The sequence below is a fragment of the Ochotona princeps genome, chromosome 6 (assembly GCF_030435755.1).
Source record: "Ochotona princeps isolate mOchPri1 chromosome 6, mOchPri1.hap1, whole genome shotgun sequence".
In the NCBI taxonomy this organism is placed as follows: Eukaryota; Metazoa; Chordata; class Mammalia; order Lagomorpha; family Ochotonidae; genus Ochotona; species Ochotona princeps.
The window spans coordinates 16,739,329-16,762,241 of record NC_080837.1 but is presented as its reverse complement, the minus strand read 5'-3'; the positions used below and the strand labels follow the sequence as shown (position 1 = coordinate 16,762,241).

Genomic DNA, 22,913 nt, shown 5'->3' with positions numbered 1-22,913 from the left:
AAAAGGGACTGTGCTCTGTCACCCCAGCAACTAAGAAGGGCAGGAACGAACATCTAGTCCACCTCCTGTCATTATACAGACACAGGATGCCCCCTGGGCTGCTGGTCCCACACACCCTGTTCCAGGACAGCTGCCCTGTCCTCATGGTGTCACCACACTCTGGCTTCTTCCAGAAACTGGGAATTGAGGAGCGTGACTCTGGACACATGCTTTCTGGGTCCCCTCTGCAGGGCTGCCTTGGGCCAAAATTTCTTCCTCCTCTGCTTTTGGGAGTGGCCTTGCACTCCCTTGCAGGGGCCTTTGTCTGGTCAAGGCGAGCCTCCCGCCCTGCCAGCTCTCCTCTGGCACCCCCTTTGTGTGCCCTTCCACCTGCAACTCGCTGGGCTTCTCTGTCCCCAAGCACAAGCTCAGCTTAGGTGCAAATAAAAACCACAGGAAATGGAAATATCCATCTTGATGCCTTGGCCTAGCTACCCAGTGATGGGGAATGAAGCAAATGACTGACAGGCAAGATGGGGCTCCTCCAAAGCCACTTGACACTGAGGGGCAAAATGACTTTCGGAAGTTGCGGGGTAGCTGCGAACAGCACAGAATTAATCACAGGTGCCCGAGTGCGCAGCTCTGCCGCCTCGCCCAAGTGTGGGTACACATGGACCTGCAGCCCTACATCTAAGCAGGGCCTGGCTCTCTGCTGCCCGGGCCAGACATACAGTCACCAGATTTAACCAAGGGATCTATGGGTGCTTATCCTGTACCTCCTGTGTGTTCAAAATATTTTCACTTCTGCCTTCCACATTAAACCCCAAAATCTCTCTGCCCTGCCCTGCTCTGCCCTGCCGCTAGGCCACCTGCCTCTCCTGCCCTGGGGGTCATGAGACAAAGCAGGGCTTCTGGTTCCAGTGACAGGAGCCACGGCTTCCCTGCCTGGCTGCCGCTCAGCCTGTTCCGCCGCTCAGAGTGGTATCTACTTCCATCCTGCCCAGGGACAGTAGTCCCCTGCCCAGGTGTCTCAGTCCCTGGTCACACTCCAGGGCTCTCCTGTCCTCCTCTTCATTCAACATAGATGCCTTGGCATCTCACCTAACCAGGGTGGCCAGGCCCTGGTGAGAGATGCATTCTGGGCCTGGGCTTCATGGTGGAGGAGGCAACAGCTCCAACAGCATTGTCAGGAGGCCCAGGGAAGTGTCCTGGGCAGACAGCATCCCTCTGTGGGGAGGGAGGGGACTTCAGGCCTCCTGCTCGCATACAGACTCAGCCGAGCTGCCCTTCATCCGGCTTCCCACTCTGAGGTCATGGCGGGCGGGCAGGATGTGTTCCCTGCTCAGCTGTTGCCTTCATGCCGGTTCTCACTGTATCCAGCAGGGAACTGTGGGTGTCTGCATGGGAAACATGGCTGTGGCTAAGTCAAGAATAGCATCTATGGGAAGATAGGGGGGTGAAGAGCTCAGAGGTCCCAGACAAGGGCCAAGTTTAGTAGGGGCCTTAGAAAAATTAAGTGTCTGAAACTACAAGGTTCAGGCCCTGGATGTGTGATAGCTGGGTGGCAGATGAGTGGCAGGTGAATGACAGATGCCTACTCCTGTCCAGGGTAGGCAGGGCACTCTGGCAACAGGCTAAGATGACCCACTTCAGGAGAAGCAGTTATTCTCAAGGACGTGGAGTGTCACTTAAGAGTCTAGCGGCTAACGTCCTTGCCTTGCATGCACCAGGAGCCTATACTATGGGTGCCGATTCATGTCCCAGTGGCCCCACTTTCCATCCAGCTCCTTGTTTGTGGCCTGGGAAAGCAGTCAAGGATGACCCAAAGCTTGGGACCCTGCACCCACATGGGAGATCCAGAAGAAGCTCCTGGCTCCTGGCTTTGGATCAGCTTAGCTCCGGCTATTGTGGCTGCTCGGGTGGTGAACCAGCAGACAGAAGATCTTTCTCTCTGTATCTCCTTCTCTCTGTATATCTGCCTTTCCAATAATATATATATTATATACTGTATATATACATATATTGTATATATGTGTGTATACATATATATATGTATATGTATAAATCTTTAAATCAAGAAAAAAGAAAAGAAAGCATGATGGGACGTGGCCTGCCCAGGACCTGTTGGAGTTGATAGAGATGTTGACTGCTGGAGGTATATGGACCCCACCATGTAGCGGTGGACCCCACCATGCAGGCTGCCCTGGGCTGGTCTGGCTGCGATTCCTGGTATCCTCATGCCCTTGCTTGGCATCCACTGAATGTCCCTGCATGGCCTGGGGTGACTTTCTTTATGCGAAAGAAAAAAAAAAAGGAGAAAATCGGCCTTAGGTTAAAAATCTTGAGCAATCAAACAGCACATGACGTTGTGTGGGTAGCTGCCAGAGGACAGAGAACACACGTCTCCTGCCGGGGTGACCTTATAAGGGGAGGTTTAGGAGGAGGCTGGGCAGGAAGGGGCCCCCCGCCAGGAGACAGGGAGGCTGGGCCAGCTTGGGTGCACCACCATGGTGCTGGGCCCGGCTCCACAGCGGGAGCTGGCAGAGGCTCTAGCTGAGACAGAGCCTGCCTGTGGTCCCCCTGTGCCACCGTCATCGTTGCCTGCTATGGGATCAGCCCAGTCCCGTGGGCCCCCTACTTTGGGGCAGAGGCCCTTTCCCCTCGCGGGCCCCGCAGGCTTGGCACCAGCTGGTCTGGGAAGCAGCACAGGCTGTGGGTAGAAGACTTGGTCCATGAGTGGTTGTGGGGCAGCTTCCGGGCTCATTGCCTGGGCTGCAGTGTGCCTGGGACACGGATTGTGGCTTTTCTTCTGTGAGGAGCTGGCATAGTACTGGGCAGGCTCCTCTCACAGATGGGTAGGGTATTGAGTGGGCCCTGCCCTGGACTCGAGGACTTGGTTCTCACCTGAATTGGGATCACCCTTGTCCTCAGTAGGGAGGGACATATCCTGAACTGTCTCCAGAAGGGGTCCAGGACAGAAATGTGTGTGTGTGTGTGTGTGTGTGTGTGTGCATATGTGTGCATGTATATGTAAGACTAGGAGACACCTGGTTGTCCAAGCCTTCCTGTGTCCTGTCATGTCCAGGAACAAACCCTAGCCTTAGCACCTAACGGTAAGTAGAGCTGGATACCTGGAGGTTCCACACTGGGGTGGGGGACTCTAGCAGGAAATGTTCTTTCCAAAACCCCGCAAGACCCCATGTCACCCTGGTGGCACATGCTACATGAAGACACAGGGATGGTCCAAGAGAAAGGGGTTATGAGGTCGTCCCTTCCAGCTGCCAGCCGTGCTGTGCCTAAAACCCCAGCACTCAGGGGTCATTATTCAACTGTGGTCAACTTCAAAGGCAGAGTGTTCCCTGCACAGATCAACAAAGGAATTCTCTCATCACCAAAGAAGACAGGCCAGAAAGAGGCGAGCCTGGGGGTTGGTGGGGAGACTCAGCATGTGGAAAGAAGGGCTGAGAGTGGAGGAGAGACCTGGAAGAGCCCAGGGGAAGGGTCCTGACTATGACCTTAGGGTGTATCCTATTTGCTGTCCCTAGACTAGAAGGATCAGAACCCAGGGGTTATCTGGCGATGCTGCAGGTGCCAGGGGGCACACGTTGTCAGCCACAAAGGCAGATACAAATGGAGGCAAGAAATGGATAGGTAAGAAGCTGCTGGCTGAGGCGAGGAGGAACAGGGCCAACTGTGCCAAGCTGAGCTGCAGCAAGGGCCCAGTTAAATCCTATAGCATGGTCCGGCGTGGTGGTCTAGTGGCTTAAGGCCTCGCCTTGAGCATGCCAGAATCCCATATGGGCGCTGGTTTTAATCCTGGCAGCTTTGTTTCCCATCCAGTTCCCTGTTTGTAGCCTGGGAAAGCAGTCAAGGACGGGCCAAAGCCTTGGGAGCCTGCACCTGCATAGGAGACCCAGAAGAGCTCCTGGCTCCTGGCTTTGGCTCAGCTCAGCTCTGGCCATTGTGGTCACTTGGGGAATGAATCATCAGGCGGAAGATCTTCCTCTCTGTCTCTCCTCATCTCTATATATCTGATTTTTGCAATGAAATAAGTGAATAAATCTTTAAATCCTACAGCAAAAAACCCTAGTTGATGTGATTGGTCAGCTTTGGTTAGTGGGGTGGGGCCTGAGGGTCCCGGCAAGAAACAGTTCAATTGGTTAGGGGGACAGTGTGCATATTTCCCTAGAATGGGGACTTTTCCCTGGAGCTGTCAGCCAGAAATGGTGGATGAACCCTAGTTGCTGTCAAAGGTAGGTTCCCTCTGACTTATCGGCAGTGCATCTCATAGCACAGAGGGACAGAGGACACCAAGAATGGGCAGAAATTGCTTCCATCTGCACACTGAAAGCCTGGGCTCTGCTGTTCCCCTAGCTTTCTCTCCAGGGGGTCATCTTGTCCAAGACCTGCCCCCAGGGCTTACAAGGAGCCACCAACACTGCCACCTGACCCTCAGCATTAATATAGAGACTGCCGTTTGTCCAGCAGCAACCACTTATTTAGTTATTAATGTTTATTTGAAAGGTGGGTTGGGAGAGGAGGGAGAGCTCTTCCATGTGTTAGTTCACTCCCTAAATGTCCATGACAGCTGGGGCTGGGCCAGGCTGAAGCCAGTTGCCAAGAATTTCACCCCAGTCTCCCATGTGGGAGTCAGGGATACTGTGCTGGCATCCCATGTGAATGCTAGTTCGAGACCCTGCTCCTCCATTTGTGATCCAGTTTCCTTTTTTGTGCCTGGGAAAGCATCAAAAGATGGCCTAAGTGCTTGTGCCCTTGTCATCCACATGAGGGACTGGAAGGGAATTCCAGGCTCCTGGCTTTGGCTTGGCCCAGTACTGGCTGTTGTGACCATTTGGGGAGTAAACCAGCAGATGGAACATCTCTCTGTCTCTCTCCCTCTCATTCCCTGTCTATGACACTGCCAAAAAAAGTGCTGCTGCCCAGCGAGCCTGTCACTGGGGACAAGGTTCTTCCAGGTTTCTGAGTCTGAGTACGAAGGCTGGAGGTCTGCTGTCCATAGCAGTGCGATCGGGAGGATCTGAGTGCAGGCAGTAGTGCTTGTGGGAGGACAAAGGGTGCTGATGTGGATAGGTAAGCAGCTGTCAGTGACCCTGCCACAAGCTTTCTGTGCACTTTCTGCTCCACTCTCACCACTGCCAAGTGTCAGGATTCACCTTCTATGGATGAGAAACTGAAGCTCAGAGAGGCTGTGTGACTTCCAAAAGCAGCCCAGACCTGACAAGGGTCCAGATCTGACTTTAGCATCTGGGTTTCTAACTACCATACGGTATTATTATTATTATTATTATTATTATTATTATTACTATTATTATTACTAGTAGTAGTAGTAAGATTTATTTATTTTCAGGGCCCAGCGCTGTGGCCCAGGGGCTGAAGTCCTCAGCTTGAAAGCACTGGAATTTCATATGGGCGCCGGTTCTAATCCCGGCAGCACCGCTTCCCATTCAGCTCCCTGTTTGTGGCCTGGGAAAGCAGTTGAGAATGACCCAAAGCCTTGGGACCCTGCACCTGTGTGGGAGACCCGGAAAGAAGTTCCTGGCTTCTGGCATCGGATCGGCGCAGCACCGGCCGTTGAAGCCACTTGGGGAGTGAATCATTGGACGGAAGATCTTCTCTGTCTCTCCTCCTCTCTGTATATTTGACTTTGCAGATGTACAAAGAGGAGACAGAAAGATTTTTCCATCTGATGGCTCATTCCCCAAATGCCTGCAACGTCTGGAATTGAGCTGATCCAAAGCCAGGAGCCAGGAACTGGGAGCGTTTTCTGGGTCTCCCACGAAAATACAGGTTCTCACAGCATTGGGCCATCCTCCACTGCTTTCCCTTGCCACAAGAAGGGAGCTGGAAGGGAAGTGGAGCAGCAGGGACACAGATTGGCCCCCAGTGGCATGACAGTGCTTGCAGGCAGAGGATTAGGCAGTTTAGCCATCATGCTGGTCCTAAAAATACTACAAACTAACAGTTTGCCCCTTGAGGCACCATTTTTAAAGTAAGCAACAGCTTTCTATAGCTGAAGAGATTTGGGGAAGGTGGGAGAGGGATGGTAGGAGAAAAAGGGCGGGGAGTGGGGAGAATGAGTAGGGGACCTGTTAGTAGCCTTTGGCGAGGGAATTTAACAAAGTTGGCAGCTGGAGGCCAGATGATCTTATCAGAACATAGATGGTTTTGGACCCAATGATGCAGCTTAGAAATGGACTTGACATTAGCCAGAAGGCTAAGAGGTGATAGAAATGGAGCTTTAATATTAACAGTGCTTTTCAAGGGTACTTTCATTTTTGGCAACACATAACCAACTTTATGCCATTTTGATTATTTCCTCAAATAGTTTTTTTGTGGCAAGTTTCAAGGCCCAACCGTATTTTTAATGTGATCTCACCTTGGCAGGCACCGAGGCTCAGAGGAAAGTCCCAAGAGCTTAGCTGGGCCTCAGGAAACTGAAGTTCTAGTCCCAAATTTGTCCTGGGCCTGCAGAAACCCACATCCCATTCAAGCAAGGAATCTGTGGCTGAGGCTCCAAGGAATGGACAGTCTGTGTTTTGGCAGGCCTCAGCCTCAGGGTCAGCCATGTCTGTGATCACTGCTCCAGGTCTTTGCCCAGAGTCAGCTGGCAAGGACAGGCTCAATCCTGCGGGGCGCTTCTAAAGGCAAGGTCGCTGGTAATGGGATATAACCTGGTCCTAACCTCCCTATCCCTGGAAATGGAGAATCCTAGATTGTCAGAGCAGAAGGGAGTCCAGACAGGCAGTTTCCCGAAGGAGACACGCTGGCCATGAGCTGATGACATTGTACAGAGTCCTCAGGGAACTTCTCCTTAACAAGGATTCCCAAGGGTGCCGCCAAACTGTGCTTTCAACAGCAGAACAGCCACACACTGGAGCTGGTATGGACAGCAGCCAGGTCTGGAAAATTCTTGACATTTTACAATTATTTTTAAAATTTTATTACCTATTTTATGCAGTTGAAAGATTTTCCATCTTCTCATTCACTCTGCAAATGCCCATGACAGTTGGGACTGGGCAAGGCCGAAGCCAGGAACCAGGAACTCAATCCAGGTCTCCCACGTAGGTGGTAGGGGCCTACTGCTGTCCCCCAGAGTACACAGTAACAGGAAATTGGAAGCCGAAACTTGAATTCAAGCTCACTGATATGCGATGCGGGCATGTGCTTTTTGTTTGCTTGTTTTATTTACTTTCATTTGAAAGGTAGAGCTGAGAAGAAGAGAGATTTTCCGTCTACTGATTTACTCCTCAAATGCCTGCCACAGCTGGGGCTGGGTCAGAGCCAGGAACCCCATCTAGGTCTCCCACATGGGAATCAGGGACCCGAGCACTTGAGCCATCACCTGCTTGCTGCCTCCAAGGGTGCATTTTGCAGGAAACTGGATTGGAGCTAGAGGCAGCATCCCAAGAAACAGCTTAGCCCTCAAGCCGCAGTGCTCAGCCCAAGTAGTGGGCATCTTAACGTCTCCCCTGAAGAGAACCTGTGACCTTATCAACTCTCCCCACTTTTTCTGGAAGGGCTGAAGCCCACAGAGACCTAGAGCTAGACATCAACAGAACCCAAACCAGACACCAGCTCTCCTGGCCTACAGTGAACATGAGCTTTCCACAGCAGGACTCAGGAGAGCAGCCCGTCATTTATTTGTTTTCATTTCCTGAAGATCAAGGTACTGCCTCACACAGCTGAAAGGGACAAATGCAGGTGCTTTTGACAAGGCTTATAGAGAAGATGGTGGTTCACAGCTGGGCCCCGCTCTCTCATCTGGTTTTGTGTTGTCAGTTGCTTCGTTAGTCCAGCTTGGCTTGGATAACTCAGTTGGGTTAGCCTCATACAGGGGCCTCAACAGTTCCAGGCAGACGGGTTGGTGCAGTCACGGGGCACAAGCCACCAGCTCTTCCAGAGCTTGCTCCCGATGGTTGCCATGGACCAGCAGCACCTCCTTGATGCGATCATGCTGGAAGCCCATGTCGCTGAACTGCTCCCAAAGGCGCAGGAACTCCCCCGCCTGGAGAACAGGAAGCAGCAAGGGCACTAGGGGCTCTGCCCAGGCCCCCCATGCCTCTTCCACCCCAGGCCAGGTGAACCTGAGCAGTGGTGCCTGGGGGGGGTCTCCTCTTTCCTCCCTCTACTGGTTTCCCTCCCATCGCCACTGCTCCTCCATATCCTCCTCCCTTTCCCTCCTTCTCCCCTGCCCCCCATCCCACACCTGCTCCTCCTCTCCAGGCCCGCTCCTCCCTGGAGCCAAAGGTCCCTGCTGACCTGGCTCTCTGAGAACTGGAACATCTCCATGGCCTCCTCCACCAGGCCCTCCTCGTAGCCCTGGCGCAGCAGCCGGTCACAAGCGCTGAGGTAGCTGAGAAACTAGGCCGGAAGTGGGCAGACAGGGCAGGGTGACAGTAAGAGGGGTGGCAGGGGCAACAGACAATGTGAGTGTGGCAGGCACCCAAGGGCCTCACTGAGGCCTGAGCTCAGAGACAAGTGGCTGGGAACAGCCCCTGATTAAATTGGTGTGGCACTGAGGGCCAACACAGGAGGAACAGAGACCTCCTCTGAAGACCTGAGAGCAGGTGGACAGTGGGTCCTTGCCAGTTTTCCCAGGTAGAGACTGGAGGCCCCATCAAAGTGTACGCAAAACCCAGGCAAGGAGCTGGCCAGGCTGTGCACCCCAGTGTCTCCCCAGCTTGCCCCAGACAGTCCTACATACGTGACAGTATCTGTTAGTTCCTTGCACACTGGCGAGCACCCACGTTGTCAGGGGAAAGTAAACCCTACCCTAGTCTTTTTGGAGCCCCTATTGTGCTGGGGGCCACACAGGAGGCTCCCATGGCTAAGAGCCCCTATTCAAGTCACTTCCTGCTTGCGATCACTTTCCCCAGGGGCTGATAGGCCTCCCTCTGCACCTCCCAGCTCGAGAACTCAGCCCTGAGCCAGCCTTTCCCTGTTCCTGGAAGCTGTTCTGCGCCTTGGGCTTCTGGGAGCCCCATGCTTCCCCTGGTACAGTACACACACGGCTTGGGAATCACCTCCCTTCATCTTTCTCATCTCTTAATCACTAACTTCCCACTCCAAGAGGCAGGGGCTGTATCAGCCTCATCAAGTCTGAAGCACAGTGGTGGGCTGCAGGAACTCAGCGAAGGCACGCCTGTGTTTATGGAAGAATTAAGCATGACCTTCAAGGAACTCCTGGCTTAGCGGGGGAGATAAACAGATCCAGGGTCATAGCAGTGCCAGGGAAATCGCAGCAGGATTTAGAGGCAGCAGGTGCCAAATGAAGCCTCTAGTCTGGGAGAACAAGGAGTCTGTGTGTGGATGGGGTTGAGTAGGAAGCACCTGCCCATTTGGGTTAACAGTCTTCCAAATAGTTTAGCTCCTACACTGCAGGTTCCAACACAGGCAGTTTCAGTGCAGTAACAGGTTCGGTTTGGAGCTGTTCCAAGGGAACTGGGGCAGGGGACCATGGGAGGCCAGGGATCTGCTTGGAGATCTTCCTGGCACCCCCAGCTTTGCTCTGAGCATATCTTGAAAATCACTCAGCCATGCCCTCCTCTCCTAGGTGAGGACAGTGAGGCGTAGGCAGGGCAGGTGACTCAGCATCCCAGGATTAGTGCTTTGTCCTCTGAGGGTGTCAGGGGGCACCGTGAGCTGGCTCCACAGCACACAGGAGGAGGGCAAGGGCAGCAAGCAGATGTTGCCCTAACCTTGTGGCTCAGCCCTTACTTGTCCACAGTGGCTCATCTCCTACTCCCCTGCAATGGCTCACAATCTCAAGGATGCTCATTACCACTGTCCTCAAGAGCTTCAAAAAGCAACTGGTACCTGGGCCCTCAACTGGAAACTCTGACATCACAGACCTGGGATGTGGTCTTGGCGATAGGACTTCTTTTCATGGCTCCCTAGGGCACTCTGATGTGCAGTCAAATTGAGAATCATTGGGTCAAGGGATGGCTGGCTTTGATCCATGCCAGCTCAGGCTGTATGCTGGAACCTTCCACAGACCAGTTATGATAATAGGTGGGAGAGGGCCCTTCTGAACAGGGCCTGGGAATATGCATTTTTAAAGTTAACTGTCATGTCATCTTTTGGGTCTGTGGGACTGCAGGAACAAACAGGCATGTCCCAGGCCACAGGGTAGTTGAGGACATGATGGCCCCTTTAGGCTGGGGCCTCTAGAAATGACTGTTTCCAAATACACAGAGCCTGGCTGAGAGGAGCCCTTCCATGTGCCATGCAGCAGGCGCCAAACCTTGTGGTAGGAATGAAGGATGCGCAGGACTTGCTGGGCCTCCTTTCTTCTCTATCTGACTGTCCCAACGGCCCTGTCTCCATCATCAGTTGTCCTCCTCCACCCTACCCCAGCCCTGGGTCATCTGTCACTTACCTCAGATGAGGACTGGCTGCAGCATGCATTTTTGTGGGGGCAGGTGGCAGTTTATGCCATCTGAGCTCAAAGGCAGTGCTTATTTTAGGGCAGAACTTCACAAAACAGTGGGGAGGACACAGTGTGGGAGGATGACAGAAGCCATGCTAAGCCCTCCCCCAACCCCAAGACCTGGCCTCCTGCTGGGAAAAAGGTCACCAGGTTATCAGGAGGCCAGGCAGCTGGTCAGTGGATGTCTCGGGATACATCATTCCCAATGCAATGGGTCCTCCTGTAGCCCACCCACTAGGAGTCAGGTGCTCGGCACTGGCCTTGGGTCAACTCCAGACAGCCCACCGCAATGGCCTGAGGCCTCAGTCGGGCTCAGGGCCCGGAGGGACTGAGACAGGATGTCAGAGTGCCAGAGGCTCTGGTCCTGCACAGCTCTCCCGGTCAGATTCTTAGGCAAGGCCCTGGCTTTTCAGTGGCAGTTGCAGGCTGGTAGAGGCTTTCAATGTATGCTTCAACTGCAAGTGAGCCTGGGATGCTCAGAGCAGCAGTGCTGCCACCAACTGGCAACTGTCCCTATGGGCCTCCCTGGGCTCGGAGGCCTCAGCTGAATGAAAATCAGAAAAGCTCACTGGAAATATTCGGGACTGAGGAACTGGTGAAGGCAAAATGTGCAGCAACCATTAGCAGCTCGCCCTTCTTTGGGGGAAGCACCACGTGGGAAGGCCTCCTCCAGCACAGGGCAGGGGCTGGCATATTCAGGGGAAAGCAGAAGCAGCAGAAGAGGCACAGGGAAGGGAGGAGGGCACAGATCAGGGCTATCTCTCAGACTCCCCAGGCTAGAACATGGCAGCAAGTTCTAGTTCCAGTTTTGGTCCAAGGATTATTCACTGGACTTTCTCTGAGACCCAGCACTCAACCACTATCAGCAATTACAGACCGGATCAAACCCTGTGACAGCAGTGTGGCAGACCACAGGATAAAAAGGAGCAAGCACTAAGTGCCCTGGGGCCAGCTTTGCCATTACAGTGTCCGCTGGGTGAGGGCGGGCAGTGGCAGTCCCTCTGTGCTTCCTTTGGCCAACTGGGTCACCTGACCAGCAATCAACCCAGGGATCAAAGTTCCTTTTCTGTCTTTATCTCCCTCTAGCCTGCCTCCTATACTCTTTCTCCTCCAGCAAGACAGGTCACATAAGAGCCTTCCTAATCCTTCCAGCCTCCACTCCTGGGTCCACACTGTCCCTCCAGCTGGGAATACCACCCAGGTCTTCTCTGTGACATCCAGCTCAGCACTTGGCACCTTCATGTGCCTGCTGGCTATTTACTGCACTGGACAACACGAAGCACCGCTCGCATGATGGAAAGTCATGTTGGATAGCCCTTGACTGCTCCAAAATGCAGCTCTCAGAACCGACTGGGGACAGTGATAAATCAAGGAGCAGAGGATGGCGGCTCCTCAAACGGGCATGGTAGGGTAGGGGTGGGGTGGGGTAGGGGTGGAGAGGTCCCTGATAACATCTGACAGAGGAGGTAAGAGGCAGTAGGGTCTGGAAACTCGCTCACAACCCCTCCCCCCGCCCCGCCAAGAATCACACCACCATTCTGTGGTTCTGCCTCTAAAGAGAAGGAAGCAAAGCTTTTCCAAGTTCAAGTCTACCTGGTTACAGCTCCTCAGCTCTGGAGCTGACTCACCTGGCTCAGGCTCTGCCTCCCCGTCTTCTGCAGAGCCACGATGGCCCGTCCCAGGGGGTATCCCAGGGCGACCACTGGCCCAATGAGGTCTTGCTCCTCCTGGCTCAGGGCGGACAGCAGATCAGCCGTAGAATCAGGTTGTGACCTGTGGTGGTGGAGAGGCTGTGGTGCCCCCGCAAGAGACGGCAGACAGGTAGATGGGCTAAGAGACTGAAATACAGGTAGGCTAGACGTGTCAGTTACTGTAATGGGAGGTGACAGCTGGCTAGGACAGACGCTGCACACAGTCCCTTTACCTAGCTAGAGTGTTGGTGCTGAGAGAGTGGAGAGCTTGGAGAACTGCAGACCCTAGCTGCCCACGGAGTTCCCTCCAAGAAGCCAACCCACAGGAGGTGTTATGAGGTGTAAGTGAGATGGTGTGAGAACAAGAATCAGCAAAAGACCTGATTTATAGGAACTCAGTAAATGCTAAAGTTCCACCTGTCGCTTAGAATCACGATAACTCCAATGCAACCTCTTGTTTGAGCCAAAATCCAGATGGTAATAACCTTGAAAGCAACACACGTTTGGGACCTGACCCCCTCCGTTCAAAGCTCTCCTTAATGAGTATAGTATAGAGATGGGGTGTTTCTTGGCCAGCGTCTTGTGATTGGCTGGGCTGCTGATCGGCAGGGCAGGGAGCAGGTGGGTACCATGGTCCTGCAAAACCCCAAACAGACCCTGGACCAGGAGTCTGGCAGAGGGGCATTTCAGTTGGTTTGGCTGCTATCACCCCTACCCATAGTTCATGAGGAAGTACTGGTCCCAAGAAATTACTCTGCCTCTCCTCCCAAGGACAGCCTGGCTGGGCTGCAGTCCTGGTCCCTGCGACTGAGGGTGTATGGGTGAGGCGGTGGGGAGAGCTATGACTCCCTGCCCGTCGTCATCTTCTGGGAGGGTGATGAGTGCCCGCCATAACTGCACCCCAGGGTCTTCCCTCACTTTCCTGGTGGAAAATGTACACATTGCAGGAGTTGAGTCTACCCTGGCGTCCTCAGCTCCTCTCTGCCTCGGCCTCCTGCCCTACCTGCCCCACTACACTATTGGCACAGGTCAGAAAGAGCCAGCCTGGCATCAGCACCTGGTCCCCAAGGTGGGCCCACCTGCCTCGCAGGCCCTCAGCTCCCCCTCTGTGTCTGCTCTAAGCCCCCACGTGCAGGGTCACTGGGCCTGCTTCAGGGGCATGAAGAGGGGTAGCTTAGGGACTTGCCTGAGGTCACACAACAGGGAGCAGGTCTCAGGCTGGGTTTTCAGGTTGACCCTCTCAGCTTTGCTCTGCAGCCTGAGTGTGGGGCTGCCAGTCCCGACCCGGCCCACCTGCTCTGAGTGCAGGTCTGTGTGTGCAATCTGAAACTTTCTTGACCCGGAGGGGATCTTTCAGAGGCAAGGGGCACAAAACAGTGAATAAAACCTCAGGTGCAAGGCCTCTGGAGGGATAAGGTGTGAGGCCTGAAGTTGACTTTCTCCAACCTCACTGTGCACTCACTCCTGCTGGGGGTTCTCTCTGGGTCATCACCACCAACCTAAAGCCTGTGCAGCCTGTAGCATCCTGGCCCTACTCTTTCAACACCTGACCCTCCCCATATGGTGCTAGGGCCCGGTCCCACTACCCTTCGACCAACCCTTCTTGTCTGCTGGGCTTGGCTTTCTCTCTTCACTGGTGTGGGGTGGGGGGAGCAGATGCAACCAGGGTACTGCAGGAAGTCACTGCAGGGATAAAACCCTCTGCAAAGCCCAAACAGCCTTGTGGAGAACCCCAAATCTTTCACTTGGACATTCACTGAGCGCCCCCTATGGATCAAATCGAATGCGAGGCTCTCTGGAAACAGAAACACTACCTGATTCCTGCCTGGGGAACTCATCACCATATAGCAGAGGGACAAGGGCTGGGTCTTGGACCTTGGTGGACTTGGTGCCCCCGCAGAGGCAAAGCAAACACAGCGGGAAAAGGGGCGCGGGAGGGAGGCCTGAGAGGGCTGAGGGCCTGGGAGGGCTCCGGGCAGGGGACAACCTGGGGCCCAGGCAAAGGGAGTAGCTGGGAGCAGACAAGACAGAGCTGGCAGCCCCAGTGGGTCAGAGTTCTTACCGAGGCTGTGGGCTTCTGGCTGCGCAGCGGAGGCACAGCACAGGCCGTGGAGGGTCGTGGGGGCGGCAGGGGGCTCGAGCAGCAGAGGCTCAGAGCACGGTGGCGGGGCAGTGATGTGCGGGGCCGGGCTGCCAGCCCGCCCTCAGAGAGCCGCCTGCAGGCATGTGCTGCCGGCTCCAAGCACATGCTGCACAGCATGCCCACTGAATCCTTGCGAGGGTCCTGTGAACCCGGATCCTCCTCACTGCCCGAGGAGAGCTCTTCTTCATTCTCTTCCTTCACCTCCTCCTCCTCCACCTCCGGCTGCTCCTGGCTTTGGCCGGCGGTAGGTGCAGGCTCCAGCAGGTATTCCGGGCTCAACAGCAAGAGCCAGGCCGGAGGCGCCGATGCTGTCCCTGGGTCCTCGCGCTGCGGGGGGCAGGGTCCTGGGACGATGGCTTCCACCCAAAAGAGAGCCTTCCTTTCCAGACTGAAGTTATGCTTTGCAGAGAGAAGGCAACATGAGGTCCATTTCCAACTCCTGGTCTCAGGGACGCCAGACAATGCATACCCCTACCCTACCCCCCCCCCCCCCCCGGCCCTGATCACAGCACACCTTCACCCTGGGAGGTAACCCATACCGGGGTCCAGAGATGTCCATAACAGTTGGATACCAAAACTCTGCCGTGAAAGACAACGGGAGAGTTCAGGATGTCCACGCCCCTTGGCTCCCCAACCCTGACCCCCGGCACACCCACCCCAATGTGTCCTAAAACAATAGGTGTTCAAAAACTTCCTCAGATTGTCTATTCCCAACCAGGAGGTTTTTGCCTGAGCGCCACTCCTTTGCCACTACCCCGAGGCCTGTCCCCGGCAAACATACCTCTTCCTGCTGGGGAGATCCCTCTCCCAGCCCACACCACCTCTGAGCCGTCCCCAGAAATGTAGTCATGGCTAATCTCGGCTGAACTCTACTACCATAACTCCTAGTTCTGGTGTCACTCCTAGTCCCAGATAATGAGTGAGGATCATTGTATTTCATGAGGACAGATGGTGGCACAGTGGGTGACTGAGCGGGTTTGTCTCTGTCCTCTGTCTGCTTTCTCCCAAAGACAGAACCAGGGGAGCAGGAGTTTAGTCCGGCACCGCGCACCTGGGTCCCTTTTCCAGTTCTCAACACTGGCTTCAGCGTCCATGACCTTGGGAACCAGTGGTGATAGCTCAGATAATCAGGTTCCTGCCACCCTCATGGGAGACCCAAATTGCATTCCTGGCTCCAGCCCTGGTTTACTCCAGGAGTAAACCAGGCAATGCAAGCTCCCTGACTCTTCAATTTTAGAAACCCAACTGGAACCCATGTAAAAAATCCAATGTAATAATTTACAAATGAACTACAATTGAATATCCTCATCACCTACCTTTAAAATTAACAAGGGGGTATGCACTTGGCTTTATGGTTGAGATGACTGCATTCCACATCAGAATGCCTGGGTTCAATGTGTGTATCTGGCTTCTGATTCCAGCTTTGCTCATGCAGACCCTGGGTGAGTGGTGATAGCACAAGAAACTGGGTCCTGCTATGCTGGGGGACCTGAACGATGTGTTCTGCTGCTGGCTTCAGCATAGCCCAGGCCTGGCCATTGTGGGCATTTGGAGATTGAATCAGAAGATGGGAGATATTTCCTATCTATCTATCCATCCTTTTTATGTCTGTCTCTCAAATTAATTTTTTAAGAAGACTTTTTAATTATTTATTTGTTTATTTATTTATTATTGCAAAGTCAGATATATATACAGAGAGGAGGAGAGACAGAGAGGAAGATCTTCCGTCCGATGATTCACTCTCCAAGTGACCACAACGGCTGGAGCTGTGCCAATCTGAAGCCAGGAGCCAGGAGCTCTTCTGGGTCTCCCACGCAGGTGTAGGGTCGCAAGGCTTTGGGCCATCTTCGACTGCTTCCCCAGGCCACAAGCAGGGAGCAGGATGGGAAGTGGGGCTGCCAGGATTACAACCGGTGCCCATAAGGGATCCAACGCATATAAGGTGAGGACTTTAGCCGCTAGGCCACCATGTGGGGCCCTCTCAATTAAATTAAAAATTCCAAAAGTATCCAAGCTTCAAATATATGCTATGAACCTATCAAAGTACTAAGAAAACAGGAGAGAAATCCTTTTCACAATCTCAGGCAGACAAGGCCTTTTTTGTCTTGGATCAAAATCCAGAAGCCAGGACAGACATGTGCCTCGACAGCTAAGACGCTGCTTGGAGCCGCCACGTCCTGACTGACTGGCCTCAAGTCCTGGCTCTACTCTGGATTCCAGCTGCCTGGTCATGGGACCCTGGGAGAGAGCAGGTGATGGGTCAAGGACTCAGGTCTCTGTCACCCATGGGAGGGATCTGGATGGAGCTCCAGGTCCCTGATTTCAGCTTAGCCCAGCCCAACTCATATGGAAATGAACAAGTTTATGGATGATCTTTTTCCCTTTCTCATGAAACTTTTAAAAAGTCCAAAAGATAATTCTACTACACAAACACAGAAATTTTGCAAGGCAAATATGCCCTGTAAACAAAGTTAAAACATCAATGAGAAACTTAGTGGTGGTGGGGTGGGGGGCAGCTCTCATATCACAGACAGAGGGCTAACTCCACCAATACAGAGAATGCCTAGAAATGGGTAAGGTAAGGCCACAAGCCTAACAGACAAATGGGCAAAAGTAATTCACAGACAAGAAAACACAAATGGCTGTTAAGCATATGAAAGCTGTTGGCCCTCACTCCTCATAAGAGAAAGACAAATTACTACTCTGCCAAGATGTCACCTGCCTGGTCCTGGGCAATTCCCGTTGGGCAAGGGAGCCTGGGAGGAAAAGACTTGCCAAAATGTGGGGCCCAGCGCCGTGGCCTAGCGGCTGAAATTCTCACCTTGAACACGCCGGGATCCCATATGGGTACCAGTTCTGGTCCCAGCAGCCCTGCTTCCCATCCAGCTCCCTGCTTGTGGCGTGAGAAAGCGGTTGAGGACAGCCCAAAGCCTTGCGACCGTGCACGTGCATGGGAGACCTGGAAGAGGATCTGGGCTTCTGGCTTTGGATTGGCACGATGCTGGCCATTGTGGTCACTTGGGGAGTGAATCATCGGACAGAAGATCTTTCTCTCTCCTCCTCTCTGTATATATCTGACTTTGCAATAAAAATAAATAAATCTTAAAAAAAAACAAAGACTTGCCAAAATGTGGGCTGGAGTGTAGGTCAATAGCTCAGTGGAGAGCAATCTGCTTTACATTCAAACGCACTTGGATGTGTGCTTGAGTCAGTAATTCCCTGCAGCGTTATTTGCAATGGTGAAAGAACCACCTGAACTGTTCTTTCAGGGAGGACTGGCTCAACACAGTGTGACACAGCAATGTGGTGTGCAATAAAAACACTATTGAAGGAGTTTCCCACAAACTGATACAGAAAGATCTTAAAATATATAATTAAGTGAAAAAAAAAAAGACCAAGAGGAATTGCAAAGGAGGAAATTGTATTTTCTTGCATATAAACCTAAAGACTCTCAGGAAGAATACATTTAAAAATGAGTAACAGGGACTGATATTATGGCGTACAGGGTTAAAGCACCACTTGCTATATCCATATCCGATATTGAAACACTAGTTCCAGTCACAGCTGCTTTACTTCAGATTCAGCTTCCTGCTAATGTTCCAAGGAAGTTGGCAGATAATGGCCATCTGTGTAATTGGGTCCCTGCGGCCTATGTGGAAGGTGGTGTTCTGGGCTCCTTGCTTCAGCCCAGCCATGTCTGTTACAGAGTGAACCACTCTCTCTCACCCTCTCTAGGTTACTCTGTTTCCAAATAAGTAAATGTATCTTTCTTTTTAAAAATGAATAATAGAAGTTACCAATGAAGGGACACAGATAGGGAATAGGGCAGACAAAAAGGTGTCAGAGGCAGGCTGACACAATAGCCTAGTGGCTAATGTCCTCGCCTTGCATGCACCAGGATTTCATATGGGCACTGGTTTGGGTTCCAGCTTCCCATCCAGCTCCCTGCTTGTGGCCTGGGAAAGCAGTCGAGGACGGCCCAAAGCCTTGGAACCTTGCACCCGTGTGGGAGACCCAGAAGAAGCTCCTGGCTCCAGATTGGTTCAGCTCCGGCTGTTTCTCCTCTCTGTAGATCTGTCTTTCCAACAAAAATAAATAAATCTTTTAAAAAAATGTTAAGGGTAGGTAGACTGATTGTGAGTCTATTTTTATGAATTAAGTTTGACTATAAAACAACTAAGGTCATGCCTAATTGTTATATTGTCTTTGGATCTTTTTTAAAAAAGATTTATTTATTTTTATTGCAAAGTCAGATATACAGAGAGGAGGAGAGACAGAGAGGAAGATCCTCTGTCCGATGATTCCATCATGAGAATCATGAGAACTCATCTGGGTTGATGACTTTACCATATCATTGTATCATATAGCTAGGTATTACATATAAAATACATATCTACTCATTTTTAAACCACATGAATGTATTTTCTCTTAAAAAACAGGAAATCAGGCCTGGCGTGGTGGCCTAGAACGTGCCAGGATGCCATGTGGGCACGGGTTCTAGTCCTGGCAACCCCAGTTCCATCCAGCTCCCTGCTTGTGGCCTGGGAAAGCAGTCGAGGACGGCCCAAAGCCTTGGGACCCTGTACCCGTGTGGGAGACCCGGAAGAGGATCTGGGCTCCTGGCTTCAGATCAGCGTAGCTCTGGCTCTTGTGATCACTTGGGGAGTGAGTCATCAGATGGAAGATCTTCCTCTTTGTCTCTCCTCTTCTGTATATATCTGACTTCGCAATAAAAATAAAATATATCTTTTAAAAGATTTAAAAAGGGCAAGAAATTGAAGAGAAACTAAATCAAAATTGCCTTGTTGAGGCTCTCACTGTGGAAGAGAGGTCTCCACAGAAGGCACCAGGGTGGAGGGATTGGATGTGATTTGTGGTCTGGCAGACTTTGTCAGAAACATTGCTTTGTCCCTTGGAAGCTATGAGGCTTGGCACTCACATGAGTGGTAAATTTGTTTTCCTATGCCATAATGCAGGAATACTTATCTGCTTAAATGTCCTCCAAATGAGTTAAAGAGGGGTGGGCATTTGAAGCAGTTGCTAAGATGCCATTTGGGATGTCTGCACCATACATCAGAGGGTCTGGGTTTAAGTTCTGGCTTCTCTTGCAATTCTAGCTTCCTGTTAACATATTATCCTGGGACACAGCATGTGATGGTCAAATATTTGGGCCCCTGCCATGCATGTGGGAGACCAAGATGGAGAGCCTGGCTTCTGGCATCAGTCTGGTCTAGCCCTGGCTGATGTGGATATTTGAGGAGTAGACCACAGGGCTGAGTTTGAAGCATAAAGGATTAATGCTGGCGTCCCATATGAGTACTGGTTCCTATAATGTGCCTGGGAAAGCAGCAGAGGATGGTCCAAGTTCTTGGGACCCTGAAGCCACATAAGAAACCCAGATGAAGTTCTCAGCTACTGGCTTCAGCCCTGTCCCCGCTGTAGCCAGGGATCTGTACCAGCAGATCTGTTCCCTCAAACCACTCAAGATCCTGCCTGACCCCTGCAAATGACTCGTTTTCTGATTGTGTGCTCACTTCCCAGCCCGCCCTTTGCCACACACACTTCCATTTCTGCCTTCAAAGCTTCCGGTCCTATTCTTAGCTCTGACATGACCTGGCTGGACTGAGGACCTGAATTTCTGGCTTATCATTGACACTAAAATGGGAGATAATCCTTTCCCTTCTCTGGATTCCACATTCCTTGTGTACAAAAGGAGTAAGAGTGGAGCCAGATGCTCATACTTCTCCATGAAGTGCCCTCAGATAGTGCAGCAGGAACACACAAAGGCCTGGAACACACAAGGCCAGCCTCATCAGTCTTGGCAATCTTACTTTTAATTTTTTTTTTTGAAATTCACAGAATTTTGCAACCTATCCCTGCCATAGCTGTGTTCCATTAAAAATGCAATAGGTTGGTCTGCTCGGATCTTGAAGTAAACTTAACTCTCCAGGAAGTTGACACTTGAGGCTACATGGGATACCAGCACTCACACCTGTCAGCAAAGCGAGACATGGGACATAATGGAGTTACTCCGAGGTCACCTGGGGGCATATGTGCTCTTAGTATCATTGCCTCTTGGTGTGTCCTAGGTAACTGTATCTTCATAGAGGACTCTGAAAACTCCATCTTAGCCTGACCAAGTGATTCCAATGATGGAATGTCAGCTGTAGTAGGCTGACAGGGAAGAGAGGAACTGGAGCATTCTGACAGTAACTCCCACACACATCACACAGGCAGCCTCCAGTTACCCCAAAATTTAAAGCAAGACTTGCTTAAGTAATCTTCAATGCCCAGCCACCAGTATGTCTCCTTCAAGTACATTTTCCTCTGCTGGATTATTCTCAAACTCCTTGGATTATACAATAGGCCAAGCTACCCTTTACTTATGTTTTTTTAAGATTTATTTATTTTTATTGGAGAGGTGGATATACAGAGAGGTGGAGAGACAGAGAGGAAGATCTTCCGTCCGATGATTCACTCCCCAAGTGGCTGCAACGGCTGGAGCTGAGCCAATCCGAAGCTGGGAGCCTGGAGACTTTCTGGTCTCCCACACAGGTGCAGGGTCCCAAGGCTTTGGGCTGTCCTCAACTACTTTCCTTGGCTAGAAGCAGGAAGCTGGATGGGAATTGGGGTTGCCGGGATTAGAACCAGTGTCTATATGGGATCCCGGCGCGTGCAAGGCAAGGACTTTAACCACTACACTATTGCGCCAGGCACCCTTTACTGATTTTTAATTATTTGTCTATTTATTTGTGAGGCAGAGAGAGGAGGGTTCCCATGTACTGTCTTACTTCCCAAACGCTGCAAACAGTAGGGACTGAGTGGAAACTATAGCTGGGTGCTAAGAACTCAGTCTGGCTTTCCCAATAGGGGTGGGAATACTTATGCCCTCACTGCTGCCTCCCAGGATCTGAATTAGCCTGGAGTCAGGATCAGGAGCCAGAGATCAAATCCATCCACTCCTAACCACTAGGTTAAAGGCCTTCCCCCAAACTGCCCCTTACAAACCAGGAAGAAGACTCCTTTGGGCTGAGCCCCAGACCCAGGGATGAGTAGAGAGGGACAGGCAGAGACACACACTTACCATAGAACCCAGCAGGAGCTCCCTGCAGTCTGGGACACTGATCTCTGGCCCAGGGACAGGCTCTGTGTCTATCACAAAGCCATTGGGGACCTTGAAGGGGACGCCATCGAGGGCACTCATCCTGTCCGAGGAGGGTGGAGATGGCTTAGCAGGGCTGGGGCAGGTCTCCTGGTGACAGGGAGAGAGACTTCCAAGTCCTGAGGACCAGGCACAGGCCTCAGATGGTTTCACCGCTTCCCTCTGTGGTTGCTTGGCTGAGCCCCACACAACTGGAAAGGAAGAGGCGAGGTGATGGGTTCTGCAACAGGAGGAGGGAAATGGAAACAACAGCATACACATGGGCAGGGCTGACTATTTCATATTCCAAACCACATTTTTTTTTCCTCAGAAGAATGATCCACAATACTTAACTCCAAAACATTTCATCCAGAGTTGTAACCCAAATGTTTAAGGAAGAAATTACATCAATTACACAAACTCTTCCAGAGAAGAAGCATGAAATATCTGTAACTTGTTTTGATTCGAGCATAACCTTGATATCGAACGACAAGAGAACTAGAAGTCAATCTCTCATGAACCATAGATGTAAAACTTTATACAATACCACTAAGTTGAGTTTATTCCATTAATGATAGATTGGCTTCACGTTTCAAAATCAATAAATGAGAATAAACGTGAAAAATTCTGTATCTCCATAGATGTGGAAAAATTCTTGATAAAATTAACATCTATTGCAACAAACCTTTAGCAACAAGAGAATAACCTCAACCCAACAATGAATATCTCCCAAACATCTATAGCAAATATCCCACTTAATGGCAAATATTTAAATACATTCCCAAGAGTGGCAATGCGACAAGAATAGCCCAGAATTTCTTTGAGTCAACATCTGGAGGTACTAGCTTGTGCAAAAAGACAAGGAAATAATACACTTATAAGGATTTCAACTGGCAGCTTAACTCACTGTGCAACAATAAGAAAGGAAGGAAGGAAGGAAGCAAATAAGTAAGCAAGCTAGGAAGGAAGGAAATAAATGGAAAAATAACCATTATTTGTAGGTAACATAATTATGTGAGGAAAATACTGAAGAATCTTTGAATAAAAGTTTTATGATTAGTAAGCAAATTTATCAGAGGCATTGGATAAAAGGTCAACGTGCAGAAATCAGCTATCTCTTTATACTTTATTTATGTCACATCTTCTGATATGAACTGGTATGATAATCTAAAACGAAATGAAATGAAAAGGGCCAATAACAGTCATGAGAATCTTAAAGAAGTAAAAAGATAGACTTATGCCATCAGGATTTTGGACAAACTTCCTTCAAAGTAACAGTAATTCAAACAGTATGGTAGTGACATGAGATGAATAGAACAGAAAGTCCAGAAACGGATCTATACCCATCTGGATCCTTGATTTATGACAAAATTAACCTCAAAAAGCCTCTGAAACAACTATTTTAAATAAATATTGATATCACATCATTTATACACAAAAATCAATTCCAAGTAGACTGTAGATCTAAATGTGGAAAGTAAAATGCAAAAGCTTGAAAAGAAGAGACTA

The 22,913-nt window shown here is 51.1% G+C and overlaps 1 protein-coding gene across 1 annotated transcript; it reads right to left on the bottom strand.

The window, feature by feature from the left end:
• Positions 1 to 7,626: 7,626 nt before the first annotated feature.
• Positions 7,627 to 22,014, bottom strand: UBAP1L (ubiquitin associated protein 1 like). The gene is made up of 5 exons (XM_058665279.1): positions 21,348 to 22,014; positions 14,183 to 14,662; positions 12,058 to 12,267; positions 8,260 to 8,361; positions 7,627 to 8,005 (listed from the first exon to the last, which is right to left on the bottom strand). Exons 1-5 carry the CDS (start codon positions 21,684 to 21,686, stop codon positions 7,871 to 7,873), a joined length of 1,266 nt encoding a protein of 421 aa, XP_058521262.1. The 5' UTR covers positions 21,687 to 22,014; the 3' UTR covers positions 7,627 to 7,870.
• Between the last annotated feature and the right edge of the window lie 899 nt (positions 22,015 to 22,913).